General features: G+C 29.8%; 2 protein-coding genes across 2 annotated transcripts in view; one reads left to right on the plus strand and one right to left on the minus strand.

The window, feature by feature from the left end:
• Nucleotides 1-19841, plus strand: part of LOC117173897 — a 112031-nt gene that overhangs the window by 19313 nt on the left and 72877 nt on the right. The gene's annotated exons all lie outside the window — the stretch shown is intronic.
• Nucleotides 12813-19841, minus strand: part of LOC117172449 — a 28585-nt gene continuing 21556 nt past the window's right edge. Inside the window, exons 2-3 of the mRNA XM_033360394.1 lie at nucleotides 16774-16897; nucleotides 12813-14134 (exon numbers count right to left, since the gene is read on the minus strand). Coding sequence (XP_033216285.1) covers nucleotides 13833-14134; nucleotides 16774-16897 — 426 coding nt within the window. The 3' untranslated portion in view covers nucleotides 12813-13832. The remainder of the gene's footprint in view (nucleotides 14135-16773; nucleotides 16898-19841) is intronic.

Raw genomic sequence — 19841 nt, forward strand, 5'->3', positions numbered from 1 at the left:
GTACCTCGACCTCCCTTGAAAGGTTGTAGCGAAAATTTAAAATCTACACGACTCAGTCTTTAAAGTTTTATTTTCAATTCAAGCTGAAAAAAACTTTACAAAATGTTACCTCAGAAATAATTTTTGTAATGCAATAAAATTACTTATTTGCAAATTTTGACAATATGATTAAATCTTCAACAAAATAGTTTATTTTTTCAACGAATTGTGGAATTTTGAACCAAACTTCCAAACAAAGCAGATTACATTGAAACAAAATACAGTTGCGTTACTAACCAAATAGTTGAATTTTTAAGAAAGTCTTTTTTTTAGAATTTAGCGTTTTTTGGAATTTTCAACAAAGCAGTTGAACTTTTGACCAAACAAGATGACTTTTCCAAAACAACTTCAATTTTTAACAGATTTGTTGAACTTTTCACCAAAAAATTTAAAATTATAACCAAAATCAGTTGAACATTTAACCCAAGAGGTTGATATTTAGCAAAAAAATCAACAAAATAGTTACATTTCCAACTAAAAAGTAGAATTTTCAACAAAATAATTGAATTTGGAAATAAATAATGGAAATACTAACCAAATAGATAAATTTTTATAATACAAAGATGAAACCTCTACCAATTAGACGAGTTTTGAACCAAGTATATTAATTTTCTACCAAAAAGACGAATTTTCAATAAAAGTGAAACTTTTCGATAGCGTCGATTTTGGAGCTGACTGTGGGTGGTAACTAACTCATTATAGCCCGTTCCGCTTTTGTTTGTTCACGCCTGAGTGCTCGCCTGAGCGACAAACGCAGATCCCGCGCACCCCTCACAACTCCTGTTACACCCACCTGCGGAGCGGCGTCAATTCTCTGAAGGGCTATAGAAGGAAGGGCTATTGAAGAGTTTCAAGTATTTGAATTTTCTATTAATATAATCGGTGCTAGATCAATAACTTGATACTATTAAATGGTCCTGTCCTGCCGCTGACAACCTCAATATTTTGAATTTTCAATAAAGGTATTTTACGTTAAAATTAAAGTAGTACTTTAGGAAAAGCTGTGTTTTTTATCAAAAATGTGTTAATGATTAAAAAAATATTACTTAACAATCTTTATTTCTTTCAAAAAAAATTTTGTCTATAAAACTTCTAAGAAAGATTTTGAATAAAATATTTCTGGTTATTTTACATATTACTCAGAGATTACAATTAATTTTTATTTTTATAAGGATTTAATCATTTTGATCTAATGGACATTGTTATAAGTTGGAATGCCATTATTCATCACAAAAAGAAATAATAATATTTGTTAGAATTTTAAACTATGCGCGAATGGGAACCAATTAGATGCTTAATGCGACGCATGCGTTAATTATTTAAATAATTTTGTTAATTTAAAAAATATCATAATAATACTCGAAACTGATTCTATTTTTAACATTTCACTGAATTTCTATTTCAATAAAATTTAGCGATTAATCGTTATCGAGAAGTCTTCATTAGAAGTTTTACAGTCTCATCAGAGAAGTTATTAGATTTGTGTAAAATTTCACCCCACGATGTCCTTGAAAACATGATTGTATTACATTGGCCTTTGGCATACTCTTTTAATGTTGAAAACTTAAGGTTCAGCTCGTTAGCCAACATTTTAGATAAAAATTCAAGAAATGATCATAATTTGAAAATGATAGTCAATTTTTAAAAAATTTAATCATTCTCTGCACGGTTATTGGTAGCACTTTATAATATGAATATGTTCTTTTAATGACTTTTTGATTAAAATAATTACCAGAGTTAAATGAAAATTTTAAGCGGAATAACGCATGATATGAAAAAAGTCATAGAAAGAAAAACGTTACTTTTTGAAGGCCCTGAAAGATTCTGATAACAACTATTTGATTTTTTTCGGAAAATTAAAAATTTTAATTCTGACGGAGCAAGACATAATGAAAAATCAAAAATTGAAATTTTCTGGCTAGCTATGCAAGATAAGACATAAGATGAATGGATGAAAATTCTGTACCCAAGAAAGGTCTACAAATTTTTTATCCTTCAATTTTCGATAGGACGCGTAGTTTTCGCTTTATTCGTAAAAAGATAATTGAAAATAGAAACATTAAACTTTAGACATACCACACAGACTACGAAAAAAATAAAGAGGCAAAATTTGTTCACCCAAAAAAGATCTGAAAATTTAATCGTGAAAAATAACATTGAAAAAATAAATTTTTTTGAAAAACGACACAACACCAATAACATTTAGACTAATAAAACTGTTCGCCTCAATTTTATCTCCAAATTTTATTCGAGCCATTTTACGCTAAGATGCGTATTTTTGGTCTAAATCGTGAAAGATAGCATTGAAAATAAGTAAATTAAAGTAATAGAAAAACGACACCACTTGAATTGGAAAGCTTAATAACAAAATAGTTTTTTTTATATGATGCGAACTTTCAAAAAATTTTTAAACAAGATAGTGAAAATACGTATGTTTCATTACCAATATATATTTTGAATTGTAATAATATAAATTTAGTAAAATGATACATTTTTCATGGTAGCTGACGATAAAAATACACCAAACTCTCGCTTTCAGGCACCCCGTTCTCGGCCTTCTTAGAACTACTGGCTCCCGCAGTTTCTCAAAGGCGCAGGGCGAGAGTGGTTGCGACATTATATATGATGATATTTATTCCAATTGGAAACGAGTCAGGCGGCCTTGACTGTTTACGTTTCGATCCCCTCAAAATCAATCCAAGGTTATTTGCGGGCAACCCCCGACATTGGACTGTAAGCGAGAGTGTGGTATAAGTGCAAAATAAGCAGAAAATATATCTTTAGTAATAGATAATTCGCAATCACCAACTTACGTTTGCGATTTGTTGACCTTTAGTTTTAGAAGGCGAGCGCACAAATGTGGGGTTAATACAAAACCCGAGCGCGTAGCGCGAGGTGCACTGCCTTGCAAAAGTTTTAGGCCACCTATTTTGTTACGACTGAATAAATTCTCCTATTTTTAATTATATTAGAGCTAAAGACATTTCTTTTCAAAGGGTCGATTTTCTTCGCAATTCTGTATAAAATAAGCCCAGGGTGAAGCATCAGTCGCGCGCCCTGGGCGCACTCAAACAATAAAGTTACGTTGCTCCAAAATTTTAAAAAAATTCCTGCATTCGAATCATACAGGATATTTCATTGTAGGTAACATTTTCATTCTAGAAGCGGGACGGCTTCACTTCTTCCTAGAAGCGTAGAATATTCTTAGAAGCTCCACGAGGAGAGACCAACTTGGTCTGGAAGGTCCAAAAAAACGTTTCAAATCCGGCCAAAAAACGTCTAATGTTCCAAATAGGTTCTGAAGACGTCTTTGGAACATTCGTTTTAATTCTCAGTAATTTCCGGGAACATGGTGGTTCTGGTTTTACAAGTTATTAAACAAAAAGTTTTTAAGCAAATCATAATAAAAAAACATTTAAAAGGAAAATAGGCAACAGGTTATGTACCACGCTGCTAAGGCTATATAATTCTTACCTGACTACTACCTTAACGACATGTTCTCGTAACAGTACAAACTTGAAAATCAAGTTGAAAAGTTGGATACCTAAATTCAAGCCACTAAAGGGATAAAGTAATTTTTGTTCTTATAACAAACAAATGTATTCTCTATGCAATGATTTGTATATCTTTCAACGAGCCCGAACGCGCGCTTGTTTTCGTAATTTGATATACATATTTTGTAATTATTTCTAAATTTTTTTGCAATCTCGACTAATTTGAATTAATCCGAAACAGCCCAAAGCAATTTTCTAATCGTCCTTAACACTTATTAATCCGTCCTTCTAACGCAAATTAAATTCCAATCTCAATACATGTTTTAACTCCAAATTCCATCCGAATGGATCCAAGGCTAACTTATAAATCCTTTTTTATTCGGGTAATATATCAATGTTAACACCAATACGAACACATACAGAATCCATTTTTCAATCCGGATCTCAAATCCTCTTAAAAAAATAAGACGTCTTGAATTCAATCCAACGAATCTGACTGAATCCCAAATTGGTCCGAATGGATCAGTGCGAATCTGAACCACAACGAATGAATCACGCATCAATCGGAAACAAACTTTGACTCAATCAGAGTAAATCCTTTCAAATTCTGGCGTTATCATCAACTTGAATCCTCACCTATTTTTTAATTCTTCCCCAACTGTGCTCACTAGTCCCGGAATAACTAGGTCCCAGGTTTTTTTTTTTCAAGAAACGCATAAAAAGATTTTAAAAATTTTGACCTCTCTACAAAAGTTTGAGTAAGTCGCTTTAATAAAATCTCTTAAGAGCGTAACAAACTTCACTGCAAGTATAATTTTATTGCGAAAAAATTCTCTGTTTGTGGCACCCTCATACATTAATTATCAATGAAGTTACAGTTTGGCGAAGATGTAAAGACACAGTGAACCACGTCAATTTTACGACAGTTAACTTTAACATCTTATACTTTGTTGATAAATCACTAGAAGCGAGGCTATAAACAATTATTTTGTTTACGTTTTTTTATCTCGCTTGGGGGTGGCGAGTGTTAAGGATCGAGGCAATATACCCAAAGATAACTGTCCACTCCAGGGATCCCATTTCGATAACCAGGTAGCTAAGGGAATATGCCGAAACGTAACCCTCGACTGACACTGATACTGATTACTCCTTACATTCGCGCAAGAAAGCAAAACAAAGAAATAATTGGTAATGGCCAATTATTTAATGATTTACCATTTTCAGATCGCATTTTATTGTGTGACTTGAATGTTTTTACTTAACTTAAACTTTTGCTGAGCTTTCTATTACAATTTGAAGCTGAGGTAAGGTCCTCTTCTATAAGGAACTCTGTAGGCTACTATTATTTAAATTTTCCTATTTTGATGACTCCTTGATTATCAGGAAATGTCAGGGAATTTGACTGGTATTTTTCGCCTCGTTTCCACTGAGTTTTTCAACAAAATATATTAAGTCAAAGTTGCCTCTCGTGAAGTTGACGCTGTGGACCCTGTTTTTTAACATTTGGCTAACTGAAACTTTATTGATAATTAATAGGATGGTTTCTTAAATAAAGAATTTGTTTGCAATAAAATTCTCTTCGCAGTGAAGTTTGTTACGTTATTAAACGATTTTTTTCTCACTGACTTATTCTAACTTTTGTAGAGAGGTCGACATTTTTGTAAGAGAAATCTAGTTTAAATTCCTCAGAAGAAGTCTATAAAAGGAAAATGTAATGGTATCATTTCTAGATGGGGAAAAAAGATACATAAATGAAAATTTAGCTTATAAATTAAAAAACCATGGTTGTGTGACAGCAAAAAAGCGTATGCCCTCTCCAAAGTTTACAAACCAGATTTAAAATGGAGATTAATTGTTTCTATAATTGGTTCTCCAACTTACAATTAAGCAAAATATTTATCAAATCTCCTAAAGCCTGTATCTGGAAAACAGATTCATTTATAAGAGATAGTTGGAGCTTTAAAGAAAAAATAAAAAATTTTAATTTTCCTGATTCACATTCACTTCTTTCAGTAGATTTATATTGTATCGATGTTTGATAATATTCCTTTGGATTTAGCTTTGGACGTTATAGAAGAAAAAATTACAGGTATTTGAAAATTTAACTAAAATTTCAAACTCTGAGATTTTAATTTCTGTGAAAACAGTTTTAATAATACGGTTTTTTCATTCAATCCAAAATTTTATAAACAAATTTCTGGTTGTCCGATAGGTCTACCCTTATCATCTATTGCATCTAACCTTGTTTCAGAAGATGTTGAAAATAGAGCCTCATCCAAATTAAGTTTTAAACCACTCCTTTTTGAGCACTATGTAGATGATATTTTCACTATTGTCCCTACAGATAAAATCCAAGAACATGTCAATATATTCAATTGTATCGAAGATTCTTTACAGTTTATTCTGGAAATTGAAAAAAATAATACTCTGAATTCTTTAGATTTGTCTATCACTAAAACTAAAAATGGAAATTTAATTGCTAATTGGTTTAAAAAACCCATCATGGTCCAGCCAATATTTGAATTACAATTCTCACCATAAATTTAGCCAAAAAATTGGATTAGTTAAAGGCTTAATTGATAGATGCATTAAACTAAGTGACATTAAATTTAGAAAAGAAAACTTCGACCAATTAAAAATTACTTCGCAACAAGATAATTATCCACTACCATTAATTGAAAGTATTATTAAAGAAAGAGTACATGAAATTTACAACAGCTTAATTAAAAACAAAAAAAAAGAACAAATGGATTGAATATTATAGACAAACTGATTTACGGGTTTCATTACCTTATGTACAAGGTTTATCAGAAAGATTGAAAAATGCGTTAAAAAAGTTTGCTATTAATATATATTTTAGAAATGATTACAGATTGAAAAAATGTTTCACTAATATAAAAGACTCCGAAAAAATGGATAATATCTCTAATGTTGTCTATTTATTAAAATGAAAAGCATGCAATAAGGTTTATATAGGTGAAACTGGTCGTTGCTTAAAAACTAGAATAGCTGAACATAAAAAAGATTGTAGAATTGGCAACTTAAACTCAGGTCTCTCACAACATTCTTGGAATTTTGATCATTATTTTGATTTCGATTTTTAAAATATTAAAATTCTTGCGAAGGAAAATAACTCTTCCGAAAGAAAAATTCTAAACGTGAATCAATATAATAATAGCATCATCGTTTAATTTAAATTGCCAATGTATTTGACGCGCTTTTCATTTGGAATTGATTTTGTCTATTTTTTCCATCTATAACTACCACTTTCTTTGCTCTTATATTCAGTAATTTGTTGTTTACGTCACGCCAATTTGTTAGCTGTTTTACAGAATTTTGAATTACTAAAATGTGAACTCTTTTTCCATTTCTCTCGCTCCCCACCACTTCGAAAGGGTCACTAGTGGCTAGCTACCCTAACTGTGATTACCGTAGAAGGTGTCGTGACAGCCGCAGCTACGTGGCAAGTGCTATTTTATTCTTTAATCTCTATTTTTCGGCGAGGCCTCATGTTTCGGGTCGCATCTGACCCCACCGTACTAATAACGTTACCTATCTTACTATGTATGATTTTATTACTCATTTTAGTTCGGCCTTTAAAAGGGCTTCTAAACCAGTGTATTGGAGGACGAAATCCTTATAAATAGTGACATTGAAGATGATACGTTTGAATGTTATGAGCCGTCTGAGAATTCTGCTAGTGATGAACAAACTGACGATAAAGGTATCGTAGATGATAGGGATTTCGAGTTGGGGGAAGACAATGAAACAATAAGGACAAATAAGCCATTGCGCTCTAAGTTCTCAAGAACACCTACTTCTAATTTGATCAATTACCTGCCCGGGCCTAAAGGTGATGCACGAGAAATGACGGACGGAGAAAAGTTATTCTCACTGTTCATAAGTGATGAAATTATTAAAACAATCATTTGTCATACCAATGCTGAGATAGAGTGCTCTAGGTTCAAATATACTGACCTTTACTGTTCTTACATAAACCCTAAAGACGTGCCTGAAATGAAAGGCTTCGTAGGTCTCTTATACATAAGTGGTGTTTTAAAAATTACCGGTTTGCACCTGGATAATATGTTTTCTGAGGCCTACGGACCACCCATCTTTCGTTGCACTATGTCCAAGAGGAGATTTTCCTTTCTTTTTAAAAATTTGAGATTTAACAATAAAAGCACTAGAGATTTAAGAAAGGCAAATGATAAATTCTCTGCTTGTCGAGAGATATGGGATATGTTTGTTAGTCACTGTAGGAAGTATTATACTCCTTCAGAGTACTTAACTGTGGATAAGACGTTGCTTAGTTTTCGAGGTCGCTGCCCTTTCAAAATGTTCCTTCCGTCGAAGCCCGACAAGCATGGTTTGAAAATTATCCCCATGTGTGATGCCAGGACTTTTTATTTTGTCTCAGGTATCTCGTACGTAGGCAAAGAAGGAAAGCGCAAAAAAGGTGACTTGTCCTTACCGACTCAGTACGTTCTAAGACTCACAGAATCAGTCAAAGGGAGTAATCGAAATATTACTACCGATGATAAAAAACTTTGTTTTCTCATATTTTTGATACCTGGATACCCAGGTATTAGGGTAATATTCGGGTACCCGGGTAAGTTTAGGGTATTAGGAAGACTGTGAAACAGTAGGTAACATGATCCTAAATGTCAGATAGTCCTTCGTACAATGTATCAGTATTTCGGGTCCATGGCCAATTTGGTCATGGGATTATTTTGTCATAAATTCTCTTATTTGCCGCGAAATATTTTTATACCAAAACTCAACGTCATTAAGTCACCACTTGCTCCGGGCGTACTGACATTTTGATTATTTCGTTTGATTCTCAAATAAGGGCTATAAAATCACAGCGCTACTCAGAGACTAAAACATTATAATGATTGCCATACGTTGACCGGCTCGTGTGCTATTTTGTTTACGAATACAACTTTTTTATTTAGTTCACTTTATATTTAGTTTCTTTTTCATTTGTAATAAAGGGCGTTGTCCATTGAATGTTCAAAATAAAATAATAAGTAATAATACCCGTTATGAGGTCATAGCTCTAGTCCAAAGCTGGGACAGACCTGGTTTTTTCAGGGAGCAAGAAACTGCTTTATAAAAAAATAAAGGGGAACAAAAGTACAGAATTCGTCAACATGAGAATTAGTAATGGGGACATGCTATATGATGCAGACAAGATACTGGAGGCTTTCAGATATCATTTTAGGGGATAATTTGGAGATGAATCTATAGGACATCAACAACTGCGATGTTGAATACGATGCGTTAGAAAACTGAATTGAGAAAGACTGTGTAACTGAGGTTAGGAACTTGATTTTAAGAACTTGTAAAACGGTAAGGCTGACGGGAAGACTGTATTAACGCTAAAATGCTATAACACAGTGGCAAGTGCATACCACATAGACTGTGTGAATTAATAAATTTATGTTTTGAAATGGGAGACCTCCCAGACGATTGGAAAATGCAATTATCGTACCAATATACAAAAAAGGGAGATAAAAGCGACTGCAATAATTACAGAGGGATTAGCTCTATAAGTATCCTAAGTGAAATATAATCAAAAATACTTATTGGTAGGGTAATTAAAATAACAGAAGCAAAGATTTGGGAAATCCAAAGTGGGTTTATGCCAGGAAGAGCATGTACGGATTATATATTTAGCTTAAGGCCATGTGATGAGTGTAACAGCTGATCAAGTCAGCCCTAAGATCAATATTTTTTCACCCACATCGAAAAATAAAAGTTTAAATAACGCGGAAATTTTAATAAATATTAAAGGATCGTTTGTGGCCTTACAGAGAATTAGAGGAAGAAAAAAGTTTATGCAAACAATGATTATCGACGGACACACTTAAGTTTTACAGCAGAAGTTTGACTTTGAACTTTCTCTGACGGTAATCATGCAATCTGTTTTACCCACAGACCCCTAGAAGTTCGAACTTGTCTACTCGCTGCGCTAGTGCTGGTTTGACACAGCTGATATCAGACTGATACGTATGTCAGACCAAATATGTTTATTTGCATTTCAAGTGCAAACATTAGTTTTTGCATTATTGGTGCATAATGTTCGTGAGCTATGTTCCGTGTGGACGTAGGTTGGGAAAGAAAATTTTCACTGGTATTTTCTTCATAAAAAATTTTTTCTTAAAATTTTCACCGGAACAAAGCAGAGACATGGACTTTATTATCTCCTCTTTCATTTCCCAAACTTTCAGAGCGATATCTCATTTCGTTTAGACGTAAGTTGGGAAAGAAAAGTCGAAGACCAGGTTTGGTCACGTGACCCTCTCGTCACATGGCCTTAAGGCAAATTACAGAAAAGAGTTTGAGAGCAGGAAAAAAAGTTTTCTGTGCATTTGTTCATGTGGTGGATTAAGTGTGTTGACTTGAATTTGTACACTTTAATGTTGAAAGACAGGTTCATTATTTAGGTCCGAAAATGTTAATCAACATTTCGGATATCAAAACTATGGCAATTTGCAGACCGCGACCGCCTGGCCTATTAATTCATGGTTTCAAGTTGAAACATTCTTATATCCTGGGCGATTAATGTCAGTTGCGAGAAAGGGTAGCACTAGAGCTGCATGCCGACCAAATGGGAAACTAAGACACGAAATGAGACTGCGCGGATAAAGGGGCGGTAGTTTCCGAAAATTTAAATTAGAAACCGGATGCCCTTTAAAAAACTAATCAGTTCAGTTCCGCCTACACACCAAATTTGGGGCACGAAAAAGAAAGGTTTAATGCAATAACCAGTGTTATTCGCTTAACCGTTTCGGTTTTACGCATTAACAAAATAATGCACAATTTAATTTTTTTAAATAACTTTTTGGTAGGATGCGTAGTTTTTGTTCTAATCGTAACAAATAACATAAAAAGTAAAAAGATTAGATTTTTGGAAAAGCGACACAGGCTTCGAAAAAAAATCAACAGGCAATAGTTATTAACCCAAAAAATGGTTAAAAATTTTTCAGGAATAATTTTTTTAATAGGATCGATAGTTTTTTAGGTTGGCCGCCGGCCCGAAAAACTGTGACAACCGGTAAATGACCCGGAATTTTATGAGGCCGAGAAAAGCCAGAAAATGAGAGTGAATTTATTTTTTGACCAGGAATTTGAAGTTTTTTTTTTTTTTTGAAGGAATTCAGTGAAGTTTTAATCATATAAAAAATATAAAGCGTTTGAAATCGTACAGTTTTAGATAAACATCGTTTTTAGTTGTTCAAATATGAATATAGTTTATGATGATTTTCAAAATTGAACTATACATCGAGGTTCAACAAGTGTATAATAATTTATTTTACAACAAGATTTAGAATCAGTTCAAAATTAAAAAATTTAAAGATTTTAACCATAAATTTAAACTGTTTCAAATAGAACGTCTTATTAGTTAAACAAATGTAAACGCCCGATTAAATATTTATAAACTATTTTCAATTTTTAAATACCTTCAAAATAATATATATTCACAATTAAATGCTTTTATTGAATATAAAATATGAAATATATAATATAAAATTAATAAATTAATAATATAATATAAAATTTGTCTTAAATCAAATAATAAGAATAGAAAAATTTAAAGGGACAATTGCCATATTCTACAACTCAAATTCTAGTTTACTTAAACTATAAAAATTCAATTTAAATAGAAGGTGAGCGTATTAAGATTGAAATAAATTTTTGTAATTAAAATATGAAGTATAGATTGCAGTGACAAGTATTTTTTATTCTAAAGCAGATTTCTTTCTCAACAATTTCAATTAATTTTTGTTCTCATTTAATTTAATTAGTGAGTATAATTTTATGCAATACTATTCAAGAAGAATAATTATTATTGTTATTATTGAATATAATTATTATTAGAAGTAATTATCAAAATGAAATGAATGTTTCAATTAAAAGTGCTATCAGATAAAATAAGTAATCATACATTTGAATAAATATTAAAATATCTACCTTCTCTTTAATCAAATTTGGATTTAAATTCAACTTTAATTGACTTTCAGTAACTTGCATCTTTTATTTTAATATAAGATTTTATGCAAGCAGGAACTAGAAATAAGGACAGAAATTAACATTTAAACACAGCTAACAGAATGTTTTTAGTGGTATTGATTGCAATTTTCAATTTTAAAACTTCGAAATTTTGAAAGTAATTAATTTAAATTAAAGGATTTTTTATTTCAAATTATCAAAACCAAGACCTCTTGAATTTTAAAACAATGACAATTGAACGATATTTAATGTGCAAGAGTTACAATCGACAACTGTTTGATCTTGAAGATATTTAAACTGAAATCCTTATATTTTAATGACTTTAAAGATAAGACAAAGTTATCAATTTTAAGAATTCCAAACTTAAAAAATTTCAATTAAAAATTGTGAAAATTATAGAATTTTTAATTGGAAAACTAAAAACTTACCTAATTTGTAATTCTAAATTCTTAAATTAAAAAAACTCTTTAATTCAAAGGTTGCCAATTTAAATTTCGAAAAAGTACAAATAAAATCTCTTGAAATTTGAAGATTCATAAATTAAAATTGTTGACTTTTGATGATTTCGGAAATCAAAAGTCAAGTTTTCAATTCTAACTGTTCTAAAAAGAAGAAAATTTGATAATAAATCATCAAAATAAAACAATTTTTAATGGAGAGTTTAAAAAATCGCCTCTTAAATCGCCTATATTTAAAATTTTTTGTATAAAAGCTTTGAAGTTTGAAAGCTTCTATTAAACAGTTGAACTGACGTCACAGTAGCTTCAATCTGCTCTTCATTTACAAGCAATAAAATTTCTTAATAAAACCAACACAAAATCTATCTAGCAACTTAGGTAAATTATTTTTTAATCTTTACTCAAAGTTTGTACAAGATAAAGGAGAAGGATAAGAACGAAGAAAAAGATTTTGGCGACAGTCGTTTTTTTTTTTTTTTTAATGAATTTTCATTGAAAATTTTCCCTCCCTTTTAAAACTTGTATGACAGCTTCAATTTGCAGGTAAATATGATTCATTTTCTCCATTAAAAATAAAATTGAAAATTAAATGTATTGGAAATTCGAGTAAAAAGGTTCAGACCCTCCGGCGTGAACGACGAGACAAAATTTACCGTGCCTTCGCTCGATTCCTGGAAAACGAAGAAAAAAATGACAGAAAAAATTGTTGCCAGCCATGCACTTGTCCAAGGAGCCAACGCCTGCTTGAATTGGCGAGCCCTGGAGTAGAGGTACACTGGAAGATCAAAAATAAAGCTCTAAGTCGTATTCAATCTTTTATTTTTTTTTTAATCCACAAATACATTTTTGTCATAACGAAATATAATTTTGTAGGCGAAGTCAAAATAAAATGTCAAAACTAATTTACAGCAACATTTTTACCACTTGTAATTAAACACTCGAAGAAAATTTACATCCAATCCACATTTAAAGAGATATTTTTTTTATTTATAAATAACAAGAACAGTAGAATGAATAAAAATTACAATAACACTTAATAATTTATATAATTTCGTGCGTAGTGCGCAATGAATTTTAAAACCTAATTTCCACCTTTCTAAGTTGACTCGGAAATAAGCTTTAATCCTTAGATTTTGAGATATTGAAATTTATTTTTCATTGCTTAATTTTACATTGATTTATTACAGTGAAACGTTACTTTAGGAATTAATTATGCACTACACACCAAATTATAGCCTATGTTTGACTTAAGAATAAAAACGTAATTTAGAAGAATATTAATAAAAAAATTTGTAGGTTATTTCTTTAATTTACTAATTAGCAACTTAGCGTACGAAAAGAATTTCGCGACAGCAGACCTACTAGCACACCAGTTGCTGCGTCGTTTAGCTAAATGCTCCCAAAGATGGTCTGGTTCGATACTGCGCATGCGTCAAGCAGAGCCAATAAAAAGCTATTATTCACGCATGCGCATCAATACTTCAGGCTCTATTTGTGAAATCTAGTTTGGGTCACTCGCTGCCCAAAAAACGGTATGACAACTGTGCCAAGCCTACGCGCAACTACTGTACAATAGATGGCGCTGCTGCGGCGCCAAAATTCTTTCCGTTTAACCAATAATCCTTTTAATAATTTTCAAATGATTCCGTGTTACTAATAAGCCAATATATCCTTTTCTATAAATGATCAAAATTACTGTTGATTACTATTATTTTTCTTTAGTATTATACCACAGTGGAAAAAAGGAAATATTGGTTTTTCTTCGAGCAAGGGCGAGTGTCGACATCAAAGAATGTGTGCAGTGGGAAATCTAAATCATTCTTTACTTAAGCGGTTTGTCGAATTCTAGGCCATATAAGGCTTTGTCACTACTATTCCAAAATATGTACGTTTTTGGAAGTACCTTAACATGTATGTTGTTTGTGATTAATGCACGGACATATGGTTGGTTATTATAATCCTCTAATGCGCAAACCATCATTTCTCCATCTAGTAGTCCTTTAGTTTTTACCCCAGCTTGGATCCACACCTGTTTATTATTCTCTATTGGGTAAAAGATTTCAAAACGAGGGTCTATCTGCATTTCGCCCTTCGTAAGACGTGAACTATACGGTGAACATAATTCTGCAAAAAAGAAAGAAAATAGATTGATTTTAACACTTGAAACACTAGATCGGGCTTACCAGTCTTTCACTTATTCTCCTGTGACTCACTTTTTTGGAATTCCCATTTTTTTAAATAAACTGATATTGAAAATCGATTATTTGAATTATATTCACATTTAGACAAGCAGTTGAATTATGAACGAAATACACCTATTGGGCTCAAAATTTGGCGACGTCTACGACATCGTTACGACATCTTTACAACCTTACGACATCCTATGTCCATGTCGTCTCGGTGTCTTGACGATATCGTAAATAAGTCGTATGATCTGATAAGGTCTTTACGATATCGCAAAGACACCGAAACGACATAGATATAGGATGTCGTAAAGATGTCGTAATGGCGTCGTAAAGACGTCGCCAAATGTTTTGCCCACTGGGCATGCATTTTTAACGAAGCAGGTTAATTTTTTACATCAAGAAATAAATTTCAGACCTAATAGTTTGAGTTGTACCTAAAAAAATATACTTTAAAAAAATTCTTTATTTTTTCTGGGAATGGTTAAACTGCGATACGCCACCTGGTGACAAAAATTCGAACTAGAAAGAATAGGCACCATTTTGAAGATGCATTTTAATTTGTGCATAAAAGTGTTTTAACCATTTTTTTGTGGAGTTTAAAATATTTATTGGATAAGAAAAATGATTCTTTATCGAAAACAAAGTCTTTTAGATGGAATTTAGATATTATACAGTGAAGATCCACACTTTACCTAAAAGAAAAAAAACAATTATTGTGATTTTTTAAAGATTATAAACATTAATGGACTTATTATTAAGCAAAAATAAACTCAAATTTTCATTGATTTATACATGAAATATTTACTATTTAAAAATATGATTTAAAAGTTAGGTTAGACTTCCTATTTAAATTCCAGTCGTCTATTATTCGTATTGCTAGCAAAATATGGATAAAATTTGTCGCTATATTTATGCAAATATTAAAATATGTGTTTAGAATTGTGCCTACTCTTTGTAGTTCCATTTTTCAGCAACATGTGGCGAAATGGTAGACCATCATTCCCAATACAAAGCAGCTAATTTTTTAAGTAAAAGTAAATTCAGAACAAGAACTGTCAATAAAGAAAAGACGAAAATGAATTCCCAACAAAAAGTATAAGTAATACGCTGAAATTATGACATTTTCAGTTAGAAATACATTTATCAAAAAAAGTGTTTTTTACAAAATAATTACATTTTAAGTGAATATATCAATTTTAAACTCCGAACATTAATTTTTAACTGAAGTGATCATTCTTCTACTATCAAAAAATTAATTTTTACCTAACAAATATGAATTTTTGATTGAAAACAATAAACTTAAATTGACAGTTAAAAATAAATGCTCAACAAAACAGTTAACCAATTAGTTGAATTTTTCACAAGAAAAGATAAATACTCAACGAAAAATGTAATAGTTGATATTTTATGACATTTTACAAGTATGTCACGTGACCAGATTCCTACCTTACCGACACTTTTTTTATTTCCTAATTTTATTACATACGATGCGCCACGTCGAGTTGAAAATTTGGAATAATTAATAATAAGTACCAAGAAAGGTGGGCCTGGTCCTAAATTTTTATAATGATGAAGAAACCAAAAAGAAATGTGGTTACAAAAAAACTTCTTTCATAATTATAAAAATTTAGGACCAGACCCACCTTTCTTAGTGGTTCTTATTTATTATCTCCAATTTCCAACTCAATGTGGGGCTTCGTATGAAAATAAGTTAGGAAATAAAAAAAGTGTCGGTAAGGAAGGAATCTTGTCACGTGACCCACTCATTACATGGCCTTAAGCTGAAAATTATTTTTATTTCTACACAAAAACAGTTACATTCAACCAAAATGATTAATTTTTATCTACTCTTAATAAGTTTTAAATAAAAAATCAGGAACCTACATTTTCAGTTCAAAAATTATATACTAACAAAGGGTTGAATTTTGGCTGAAAATTAGCTTTTAGACTAGAAAAATAATTTTCTACAAAAAAAGACGAATTTTTATCAAAGTATATTAATATTCAACTATTTGGTTAAAGTTTTAAATAAAAAAATCAATGTTTAATAAAAAAAGATATACCAAAATATTCTCATTTTTAACCAAAAAGGTCGATTAACAACTGCAATTATAATTGAACTAAAATCGTTAAATTTTCAATTAAAAATTAATTTTGAACCAAAAAAGAAAGATTATGTGGGAAAATACTTCAATTTGTATCAAAGAAAACAATTTGGAATGAAAAACCTGCATTTTGAAGTAAGAAAATCATTCTTTAACCAAAGAAAAATGAATTTTTGACAAATTCGTTCAATTTACAAATAAGTAATTGAATTTTCAACCAAAAAAATATGGCGTTGCAGCGATTCACGTAATATTTTATAATTAACCAAACAAAACTTTCAATTTGAAATATAAAACAGTTAAATTTCAAGAAAAATGTCAATTTTCAACTGAAAGATAAAAGTTTTAACCAAAAATGGAAAATCTTGAATTTTCATTGCATAATTCAATTTTCAAGATAAAAATTATATTTTAACAAAATACATTGAAATTAAAGTGTAATTATTGTATATAGGTATATTATTATTTTTACCAATTAAACTGAAGAAAATCGCTAGAATGCAGAAAGGAGCACCAACATAGATCTTCATCTTCGTTAAATCGAGGATCCTGATAAATGGAGATTTCTGAATTTCGTATAATGAAATGAGCTCTTCCTGCAAAAAAAAAAATGAAACAAAACAAAGTAGAAAAACGAAAAAATTGCACCCTTTTTAACTCGATAAAAATAATTTAAAAAAAAACAAGAAAAGTAGCCTCTTTCAATTCAGAAAAAACTTTCGAAACTCACTAAAAATGATAAAAATTTAAATTAAAAATCATTTTAATTTTTTAAACCAGTTAAATTCTAAAGAAAGTGTTGTATTCTCTTGAAACCTTCAAAATTTCTTCAAAAACTGATAAAATGATAAAATTCCCGAATTGAAAAATTCTCGACAAAAAAATTTTCGAATTATAAAATTACCTAAAAGGAAAATTTACGAAAAATACAATTCCCGAACAGGAAAATTCACGAATAATAAAATTTCCAAATAATTGAATAGCTTAATTGGAAAATTTCAAATTAATAAAATTCCCAAATTTGAATATTCCCGAATAATAAAATTTCCTATCAATAAAATTCCTACATTATAAAATTCGCGAATGATATAATTTCCGAATAATAAATTGCCCGAATTAAAAAATGTTGGAATTCTGAAACTCCTGAATGATAAAATTACCGAAAAGGAAAATTCACCTAAAAATATAATTCAGCAATAGGAAAATTCACGAATAATTAAATTCCCGAATAATAAAATTTCCGAATGATAAACTTACCGACAGAAAAATTTTCGAATTATAAAATTACCGAATAATAAAATTACGTAAAAGGAAAATTCACGAAAAATACATTCACCAATAATAAAATTTATAAATAATCAAATTTCCGAATAATTAAATTCCTGAACTGGAAAATTTCAAATAAATTAAATTCCCTGCTTTGAATATTCTTGAATAATAAAATTTCCGAACAATAAAATGCTTGCATTATAAAATTCTCGAATAATCAAGTTTCCGAATGATGAAGTCCCTAATTAAAAAAGTTTCGAATCATAAAATTCATGACTAATAAAATGATCAAAAAGGTAAACTCACCTAAAAATATAATTCAGCAATAGGGAAATTCACGAATAATTAAATTCCTGAATAATAAAATTTCCGAATGATAAAATTCCCCAATCAAGAAATTCCCAACAAAAAAATTTTCGAATTATAAAATTACCGAATAATAAAATTACCTAAAAGTAAAATTCAAGAAAAGTACATTTAACAATAATAAAATTTATGAATAATAAAATTTCCGAATAATTAAATTGCTGAACTGGAAAATTTTAAAAGAATTAAATTCCCGAATTTGAATATTCTCGAATAATAAAATTTCCGAACAATAAAATTCTTGCAGTATAAAATTCTCGAATAATAAAATTTCCGAATGATAAAGTCCCTAACTGAAAAAATTTCGAATTATAAAATTCATGGCTAATAAAATTACCGAAAAGATAAATTCAGCTAATAATATAATTCCGTAATAGGAAAATTCACTAATAAAATTCCCAAATAAAAAAGTGCAGAATATTGTCAATAATTAACATATATATTTATCATGAATAATTTAAATTTAAAAAAAACAGTATTTATAAAATCAATTTTTTAACTAAAAATTGCATTATATGCTGTTTGTTTGAAAGTGAATCTTCTTCAGTTGAAAATTGTATTATTTTTATTAAAATTGCTGAATTTTGTTGAAAGTTTGTATTTTGTGGTGACTAATTCTCGTGTTTCTTTGAAAATTTTATTATTCTGGGTTTAAATTTTTATTGAATTTTAAAATATTTGGTTGATTATTCATGTATTTTATTTTAAAATATTTATTTTTGGTCGAAAATTAATATTTCTGATGAATAATTTATTTTTTCGGTTGAAAGTCTTTCTGTTAAAAATGAATTTTTTTTCAACTAAAAATGTATTTTTTTTTTAGTTCTTTCTTCACAGAATATTATTACATTACATTTTATTTCTTTGATCAAAAAGCGGGTTTCTTTATTGGCAATTAATTTCATGAACAAAAATTGAACCATTACATTATTTGTCAAAATTTTTTTAAAGAAATTTAATCTTTTAGGTAGATAAATTTAAAATTAAAAAAAATTTTTTAATTCAATACTGCATGTAGATATTTGAAGATTTCAACAATAATTTCAAAGCTTTTCAAAAAATGCAGAATTTTTCTTTAAATCTTTCTGACATTTTTAAAGATTTTTTATTCATAAAAATTAATTCTTTCAAATATCCAAAAATGTTGAAATGTTTCTTAAAATGTCGAAAAGAATTTGGAGCTAGTTTTTCAAACTTTAAATCATTCTTAAAATATTTTTTGTTGTTGTAAATTTTGAACCAGTTTGATGTTTATTTGAAATTCTTGGAAAATTCCAAATAGATATTAGGGTTTAAAAAGATTTAATGAAAATTCGAACAAAATATTGATTATTAAAGATTTTGAAATGAAATTGTGAGACATTTTAAGGATTTTCAAAATTGTTAAGATAATAAGCCATTTAATCTTAAGATTCCTGAGAAAATTTAAAATGATTCTTTGTTTACAAAAATCGAGTTTTAGACATTATTTTCAAAAAGATTTGCAAACATTTAAAGATAACTATGATTGCTAAAATATAATCTTCAGCATTTAAAAACAATTGAGGGTCTGGATCGATAAACTCGCCCAGCGCCTGAGATCGGGTAAAGGAATTGTCCAAGTGTCTCGTTGGAGAAAAATTGTAAAAGTAAGAAATTAATTATTCAAAAAAATAGTCTTGTAGATGAATTCGAGATCAAAATTCGTTCTATTTTATGTTTTTTGATCGGATAACTATTTTTAATAATAAGTCTGAATATCTAAAAAAAATTTATTACCACATTCGATTAGTTTTTAAGCAATGAATCGTCATAAGTTGGGCAAATATTATTGAAACTTTTCGAAACTTTGAATACAAACGAAATATACCCTAGTAATGCTGACCAATAATGAAAAAGTGGAAAATCGCCTATTGTTTATTAATA

Source organism: Belonocnema kinseyi, chromosome 5 (assembly GCF_010883055.1).
Source record: "Belonocnema kinseyi isolate 2016_QV_RU_SX_M_011 chromosome 5, B_treatae_v1, whole genome shotgun sequence".
Taxonomy (NCBI): Eukaryota; Metazoa; Arthropoda; class Insecta; order Hymenoptera; family Cynipidae; genus Belonocnema; species Belonocnema kinseyi.